The sequence below is a fragment of the Formica exsecta genome, unplaced genomic scaffold (genome assembly GCF_003651465.1).
Source record: "Formica exsecta isolate Colony F162 unplaced genomic scaffold, ASM365146v1 scaffold662, whole genome shotgun sequence".
Lineage (NCBI taxonomy): Eukaryota > Metazoa > Arthropoda > Insecta > Hymenoptera > Formicidae > Formica > Formica exsecta.
The window spans coordinates 337,148-346,407 of NW_021853425.1; the positions used below are offsets into that span (position 1 = coordinate 337,148).

General features: G+C 42.9%; 1 protein-coding gene across 1 annotated transcript in view; it reads right to left on the reverse strand.

Annotated features, from left to right (window-relative positions):
• Positions 1–525: 525 nt before the first annotated feature.
• LOC115242962 overlaps positions 526–9,260 on the reverse strand; it is a 31,208-nt gene continuing 22,473 nt past the window's right edge. The window contains exons 3-4 of the mRNA XM_029819598.1: positions 3,666–3,896; positions 526–706 (exon numbers count right to left, since the gene is read on the reverse strand). Of these exons, the coding sequence (XP_029675458.1) occupies positions 614–706; positions 3,666–3,896 (324 nt within the window). The 3' untranslated portion in view covers positions 526–613. The remainder of the gene's footprint in view (positions 707–3,665; positions 3,897–9,260) is intronic.

Sequence of the window (9,260 nt, forward strand, 5' to 3'; positions counted from 1 at the left end):
CTCTTTCCCCCGGTGCACACAGACACGGCGAACGATCGTGGAGAAAAGCTGAGTTTCTTTGTGTCCCGGAGAAAAGTTCTTTCGTGCCGTAAGCTCCGAAAGTGTCTTTAAAAGCGATTACGACCGTGCCTCGTAATCGTAACACGATCCGTTTACCGCGCGGAAAAGAAGAACAGGAATTAGACGCGTTCGACAAATTCCGTGGGACGTAGAGTCCGTCGCCAAATTCCAAACGACTTTGGAAGACTGTAATTAAACGACGACCCGCGTGCTCGAATGAGATTTCGGCTCCGCAGCGACGAGGTAGTCTTGTCACGACTTGAACATTTTTCCTACGCTATTCGTGGATTTCGTTGATTACGCGATCCAATTAACCGGGATTCAGCCAGATTTTATCCTATAATCGACGTACGGTTTCGTTCGATCATCAGAACTTATTTTTATTCGAAGGAATATTTCGAAGTTTTTGGAAGAAGGAGCGGTTTTCTCGAGAAGAAAATGAGAGTGGCACACAAGCAAAATATACATAAAATAATGTATTTATTATAATACCCCACTTCGCTACAGCGATTAACATTGATTTAACACAACTTATACCGTAAATTCTATATAATTATGTATTTCCACACTGAGACACGATGCCTGGCTGCGACTGGATTCTGGAGAATTGCTTGCAGGAGGACGATGCGCGACACAACTCTGTAAGCTAAAACACAAAGGCAATTCTTATTCTCATTGGGCATTCTCGAAATGTCCGGCGTACGATTACTCTCGCATCTCTTCGCGTTGTTGCGATACGTAAATACGGAATCGTTAATATTTCGTTTGCGTCCGTGACGCTTTAACTCATTACTGTCCCGCGGCACGATCCCGCGGAGTGGACATCGCAAATAAAAGCGCGCGAGATCGAGCAGTCACGGGGCCCGGCGAGATGTCGTCTTTGGGGAGTCTACGAGAGAGAGCAGGGGGATATCTAAAGCGAGATCTCTTCTTCGCGGAGAGAAGGCTGCTGGACGGCGGCGAACGGAGAGAGGAGCTGGAGGAACCCTGGAGAAACGTTATTAATTGGCTACACGATAAAACAGTGTTAGTCCCCATTCGCTGTCCTTCGGCCGGGACCCCCCCTGGTTTCCTCTTAAGATATGGGGCCACGCGACTTCCTCGCGCACGTGTGCGGCGCGTATACGTCTGTACGTGTATCGCGAAGTTGGAGGTCCGGTGAGAATTACGAGGAAAAAGGAATTCCGAAGGCGTCGTGCAAGCCCGGACCGACAACCCGTTTCAAGCGAAATTCTTCGCGTTGCGAGAAACACGAGATGCTCGATCCTCCAACGTCTTTCGAGAAAAAATATTGATCACACGTCGGGAGTCGTGTGTCTATATACAAATTTACAACTTAATTAGATAATTAGATGATTGTATTCAATACGAGAGGATATAGTTTCTTTTCTTTACGATAAAATTTATTCCTTACCAAAATATAAAGGTTTTTGCTATCAAAATATTATTTTTTTACAACGTAATACGTCATAAATTTCGAATCTTAATGGATGTAATACGCGATTGCCGCCAATCGCAGGAAATATCGACCATAATTATTATGATGTCAGACAAAAGTTAACTTGGGTATTTTAAATTTACATGCACATATATTAACATTATTAAACCACTAATTATAAAAATCAGCTGGCCGTATAAAAAATGTAGTCCAAATACAATTAGTATTACGGCGATAAATGCTTCGTATTGTTTCGAGATAGCGACAAAATAGAAGAATAAGAATTATATAGCCGAAAATAAAAGTTTAGGGTCCCTTTTTACTCGCTCGTTTCCCCCGTTTTTATTCCTCTACGTCAAAACACAATCGCTCACTACGGTTGATGTCTCATGTCGTTTGCCAAAAACATTTCATTTACATACAATTTATTTCCAATTTTTATATTATATATATAATAAAAACTAGTAAATAACAAAGTTAAAATTTAATTCTGCTAATTTAGTGAGTGTCAATTTAAATTGTATGATGCTATAGAATTAATTAATTCTTCCGTGTTTTTACTATGTTTCTACTTGACGCGTTAATTAATCAAAATTTTTTTTTCTCACATAATATTATATATATAACGTTACAAGTTTTATATCAGCTTACCATCATCGTATTTCTCTTTAAGGAGCAACTGGAATCAAGTCCAAAAAAAAATCTCCCACTAAGGGAATGAACGAGAACAAGTACTCTGTAAAAAGGCATTCTTATCAAGGTTTCGATATTACATACCGTCAACGTGTATCTCTCATATCGCGTGCAAGCATTTCAAACTCGCACTCGCCGACGATTTCTCGCCTCATCTATCTAAGCCATTCCTTTTATTGTGCTGTTAATTAAGGAGCGCATCGCGGAAACGAGTGACGTGAGACGCGCAAAATACCAGAGATGCGAACGACAATATACACGGTGTAGTTAGATTTTAAGGTGGAAAATGGATGGATAGTACGCGGGAAAGAAGCATTACGGCAATATCTGAGATCCGCCGTTCTCTTATCTACTTGTATCTTTCCGCCCCTTATAGTCTCTTTCTCTATCTGTCGCCCCCATTGATTTTTTCACGCGGGAAAGAAGCATCACGGCAATATCTGAGATTCTCTTATCTACTTGTATCTTTCCGCCCCTTATAGTCTCTTTCTCTATCTGTCGCCCCCATTGATTTTTTCCTGTTCCCTGCTACAATCTTCTCCCTCTTTCCGTTCCCTTTCTCCATCATCTCAGCTTACTCTTTCTTTTATAGTGATTTTTAGTTCCTTTACTTCACTCGTTACACCCGGTGTCGATGGGGTACATATATTGCGTGTGTTTGGTACCCCTATCGTTTCTCTACCTCTCCTTCTCTATTTTTTTTTATCTCTGTCTCTCTCTCTCTCTCTCGCTTTTTTCTTTTTCCTTCTTTTATCGATACGTGCATCCGTTCGCTGTTGTTGTTGCTGTTGTTGTCCCTCCCAAGGATGAGGGAGTGAGCACGAGGGCTATAGGCCATAAGGGCTAACAAGGTGATTACTCATGCCTCCCATAAGAAGAAGTTACAAGCGGTTTCGAAGGTTTATTGCAGCAAATGGCGAAATTTGTACCTTGCTAACGATTGGCCGTCTTTTTTGCTCCTGTCACCCTCTCCTCTCTTGCTCTTTTTTTTTATCATCCTCCGTGCATACTCCCTTACGCATCCCTCGACATGCGCGATCTTCGTGATTTAACGATAGATACATGTAATTATGCATCGAACATCGATGTATTCTGAAAACGAGTGATACCAGCCTATCGATCGCGGAGAAACCGAACCGTATTTTATCGTTATCAATGTTACTGAAATCCGCGAGCGAAAGCCGAAACGCGAAATGTCAAATGTTTGCATAACAATCAGCTGTCGGGACATTTCTAATTCTAGAAAGTAACAATTTTTAAAAATTCAGGAATATACAGCCAAGAAAAAGATATTAAAAAGAAACATGACGAGATAATTTCTCCAGCTATAAAAATCGAAGAATATTTTCTTCTTTCATTTTCTACACAAAAAAACCTTATGTATCATGATATTTTTTCAAGCTTGAAAGTTTGAGAATTTTAAACTTTAAATGGCAAGGTAGGATTTGCTCGCAACGATAAAAAAATATCTCACCTCAAATCCGACGATATTTGAGTCCATCCGAGTGTCCTGACTGCGCACGATCGACGGATGACGCGTCCCGGACGTCCCAAGAGCCTTGACGACCGATCCTTGACGGCTGGATGCTTGTTCGGAGGCCCTGACTGAACTCGGTGGAGCTGCGGCCGAGTTGGTCGGGGCCCGTTGAGTTCGGTGGGGCCGAAAATGGGTCCGGGGGACGATCGGCAATCCGAGGGCAGGAAACTGCAATTTCGCAAAGTAGGGCCTTAGGTTGGGATCCGTCTTTATTCCGAGGTCAAACTCGCGGCTTGCTTGTGTCGAGAAAGGAAGAGAGAGGGGCACCCTCTCTTTCTCTCTTTCTCTTTATCTCTCGCGATCTCGTTCCTTTCTCCCCCACTTCTCCTCATATGTTCTCTGGTCGGCCTACGGCAGCTCGAGCTCCGGCAAGCTCTAATTAGATTTTAAGTGAGAAATTGAGCCTGCCGGCAATTTTAAGGAAGCCGAACACACCGCCCTGATTAATATCATTATGCGCGTTCGCTTGTTACACCGTAGGGCCCACGAGATGGAATCCGCGGATATACAGGCAGATCCAAAAACCCTTCGTAATTCTGCATAATTTATTATTCAATAAAACCGACTTGAAATATTCATTGAAGAAAATATGGTCTATTAGATTATTTCTTTCGAAAGTGATCATTTTTTTATAAATTCCTATTATGTCTATTCTATGTATACGATAAATTGAATATTTTATTAGAAAGAGAGGAAAATGTGTCATACAATAAATACGATGTTAAAAATGTAAGACCCAAAATCCATATTTCGATCATTGAATAATCTTAACAAATCGCCTGCCATTTTTGTCGTAGATGAATAAAAAAATGTCATTCTTGGAGCGTGCTATATCAAAATATGCAGCGGCTTTTACACGACGGTCAAGATAGCCGTGTGCCCGAAGGACGAGAGGCGGAAGAGACGCAGCAACGAAGAAAGACCCGCCGGACCACTGGCGAGGGGAAGAAAGATATACCATTACAAACGCTTATTTTCGGATGATCGCGCGATGGTGTCACGGAAGGAAACAACTTGCAATTATCATTGTTACATGGATGCATCGCCTGCATCGAACGGTATCTTTTCTTTTTTACCGCAAACTTACTCTCTTTCTCTGCCCATAGGCAATGCTAATTTTTGCGTTTTGAGGAAACGAGGCCCATTGTTCGCGATCGCCTCGCCGGGTGTGTTGCATGACACGCAAATCATGCATATCGATACGCAAATTTCACGTGCATTAAAAGAGGCCCGGTAAACTACAATCTAGATAAAAATTGAAATAGTCGGTCTCACACGTGAAGAAAAAATTATTAGAAAGTTATGAATCAAACTCTCTGAATTCAGTGAAATTATATAATTATTAGTAAAAGATTATTAAATATGTAAAATCCACATGTATACTTTATAACAAATCTCGAATAAATTGCGATATTTTTCTTCTTCCTTCGCGCTTGCAAAAATCGCGAACGCAAATGCAAAGGAATCGAGAATCTCTCGCCAAAATGACATGTACAAATGTGATGTTAAATATGCGTAATGGGCGCTATTGCTACACGTTTACTTTAATGACAGCCAATTGATTGGATGCTACTAATATGCCGGCAGTGCTGTAACAGATTATATATATTATCTAATCGCTTAAGTAGTGCATAATCTCTCATCAGGATTATATTAATTACATTATTATCAAGTATAATCGCACGAACGGACGGATTAGAAATTGGCCTGAAAGAGTCGTTGTTATTTTTGTAATAAAATAGTGGGTTCGTATTATTAACGCGATTCAGCGGTGGAATATTTTTACATAAATCTTCATCTTCATCGTAATCGACGTGTGCGGTTGCACAGCGGCCCTGTTACTGTTGAATGTCGATGACGCTGTCGTTAGCGTTGGACGATCCAAATCATTAGTCTCGGCAAAGTGCCGTCATTAGCACAACATTAAAAGGTTATTAAGGCGTGCACGCCGGAAAAATGTGATCTCACGGGCGAATAAATTAGATGAGAAAAAAGCCGACGCGTTTACTATTAATCACCGTACACTGTTAGCGTCGCGCATCGTTTCATATTGATTTCTAATTCAGTGCTTTCATATGTTTGCTCGTTATATTGTAATAGCCGCAAGTTTAATGACATATCGTGGCCGGCATACCATTTGTGATTGGTGCCGCATAAATAAAAATAGATGTACATATTCGGTTTGTTATTTCACGCTAATTAAGTCTCGAAGTTCGAAAAGGCACTTTCAAGTTCGCGTAATTTCACCGCGTGTAAAATACTATTCCAATGTAAATCATATTAATATTGTACTCTACGAATCTCATTAGAAAATTTCAAAATTCTTAGAACAAGTATTAGAATTGTGGTAACTTCGACAATTCGGGCAACTTAAACCGACTCAAAGAGAGGTCGAACAGGATTATATACATCATCGAGGCGATTTTTCCGAGAGACAGCCACGGCGATTACGTAAATGCCATTACGGAAGCGTCGTGCGTGCCTCCGGTTTATTTCGTAAAAAAGAGAGGCATAATGAATGGTGGCGCGGACGGATAGACTTTACCCTTCGAACGCCACGATCATAGCGCTATTCATCAGCTGCGCTCTTTTACCACCGGCATGACATGCCGTGGCTAATGGGACCTTTAAAAGCGTCGGACAGTGACGATAATCCCGACGTTCCACTTCACGGCCGCCCTTCCACGCGCACGATTTCCCGAAATCTCATACGAGCGTCACGCGTGTATCACCTGTCGCGCACGCAAGCGCAAAAAATGTGTTAGCATGCAGGTAGCATAATTCCCGATGACTCGGTGAGGTTTGACCTACGTGTCGATCTTTCTTTAGGAACGTGCGCCGAGCTCTTCGTGTCCGACAAGCTCTTCTGAATAACTTTTGCAGACGGCGCGAATGTACTTGAGCAATGAAATGTTAATGGATTTCTTTTTCGTTTTTATCTATACTTTTCTTAACAAATATATATTTCGTAGAATCTTTTGACAAAGATGCAGATCTAAAACTTAAGTTTTATCATCTTTATCGAGCTTTAAACACGTCAATCTATGATTTCTCTCTGTCTCTCTCTTCTCGCATTTTCTGTACTTTGATTTCATGTACGAGATCTCGTGCAGATTATGAGGTCTCGTAATAAAGTTGTTAACGCACGAAGCAGCGAGATGGGTTATAGCCCCTCAAACTTAATGCGAATCAAGCAGCAGTTATAAAATATTACATGTATGAAGGATTTATTACGTAGAAATAATTATATAATTTAACGCGTTCAATGGCGCATAAATTTTGCGTGACTTGCCGCGTGGTCGCGCGAGAAAAAATTAGGTATGCATAATTCTCTTATATTATTGCCGGTCAGCGCTAATTCATGTGGTGTTAAACGCGTTAATTAATCCGGTATATTAATACTTAAGAGAGTAAACAAGCAGTTAGAGAAGCTCTGAATTTAATCTGTTGGGCAGTTAAATAATAAATAAACGACAGAATGTGATATAGAGAGATGGACGTCTCGTGTATCAAGTAGTTCGTTGCTCGAACGCGGCTAAAAAATGAGCCAGGAGGTACCCACTTAGCTGGCTTAATTAATGACCGAATCCATCATCGAGACGTTCCCACAATGAAGTAGAAGAGCTCCTGCCACCCTTGCCGAGCAAGGCTTGCGCGCAACTCTTTTTTTCTCGACTACCGCCTCTTTTCACGCATATTGCCAAGTAGACAAAATCGCGATGCAACTGACTGCTGGCCAGTCCACTTTTCCAGAACGAAGGTCTCCGCCATCCTCACCTATAACGGTCGCACAGAACCGTTTCAGGAGGCTGAACTCGATTTCTAAACTGGATTTTAACACCTTGAAGAAACATCTCGAAACGAGGATAAAAAGCGCGATCCCCCCTCTAACTGACGGCGAGATCGCGTCGTAATCTTCTTCCGGTGAGAAACCCGAGAGTTATCGATCCACGATATTGACCGAACCATTAATTAATAATCGAGCTAACGCGGAATCAGAAAAGATCGGAGCGCGAATTCCTGGTAAATTCTAATCACAGCAGGATCCACGGACGAGATGAAAGTCGGACGTATCAGTGTCGCGAGACCGTCGCCTTCGGTATCAAGTCATCAGAGCGGCAGAAGCGCGTGCAGGAGGCGGTTGATGATAAATGATACGTTGAAATCTAGCTGTGGTAGCACGGCTGGAACCGCGCGCCGGCGATGCGGCGTGAAACTTCCTCCCTGGACCAGAATGGAAGAGGAGGGGAGGAAGAAAGAAGAAAAAAGTCGAGGGAGAAGAGAGAGAGAGAGAGAGAAAGAGATCTGAGACGAGCGACGAGAGCTCGTCCCGAGCTGCTCTGCGTCGTAGTGACCGGTAACCGGTGCTGACCGGTCAGCATCAGAGAGAATCCCAGAGAACGAGAGCCAGTCTTGCAGAGTCCCGAAGGCTAGGACTCCTAGGGAATCCAAGCAAAACCGGTCCAGTCGGATCCGGAGCACCCGCTGGTCAGTCCGGGCTGCCGACTATCCTCTACCTGATCTTCCTTCTTCTCGTTTCTCTCTCTTTTTCCTGCCTTCTCCGAACGACCACCTCGTTCCCTCGAACACTCGACCGCGTCTCTTCAGCGCCTGTAAAAGCGTTGTGGACAAGGCGGAGAAGGACTCGAACACGCCCCATTGACTGTCGAAAATCGATATTTCGTGCAATTATTCGCACGGCGCGCCGAAGCAGATTTCGCCACAATCTCCATCGTCGTCTTGTCGTCGCTTCTATTCATCGCGATTGGAAGAACAAGGTGGATTCTCCTTGCTGTCGTATAAAGCGATATTCTTACGTAATGGAAAAAAACATTCACGGCAAAAGAGAGAGAGAGAGAGAAATGATTTTTGTAGTCCGCGGAATTTTAAAATACCAACGGTATGACGGATGTGACTCGAACTGATTCTTCCTTTCACTCCGTTGTCGCTGGCATGATATATTTTTCGCTCGCTCGCGACGTCTCCGTTAAGTTGCGCTTTTTTCATAAATCTCCTCCCATGATGAGTAATTATAAAATTACTTTCCATCGCGCAAATATCCGCGTTAACTCTGATCACTTTTATATCGGAAGCATATCATGTACGCCGCTACAATTGCGTTATACTCTTATTTTAGAAATCAATATTTTTTCGCACGTCATGCGTATCGCGCTCATTATCTATAAATAAACTTCTGATCTTCGATGAAACTTGGATTCCCGACTTTGAAAAATTCCACGGCACCGTACCTCTCGTACATCAGCATAATCGATCCGGTAGTGTCCGGTAGCGGACAAGTCCACTACCGGTCGACATCGGAGACTCCCGTGAGCGACGACGCAACGGTATGCTAGTAACAACGTCGCGAGATAAATATCTCGATATAGAGAAAGAAGTCGAGCGTCGTGGACGTCGATGACGTGATTACGATGGAACGTCGCCGTCGTCGTCGTCGTTAGCTCACGCCCGTGACGAATCACCCCTTGAACTATGCGGAGGACGACAGCTCCGTTCTGTCTCGCTCTCTTTCCC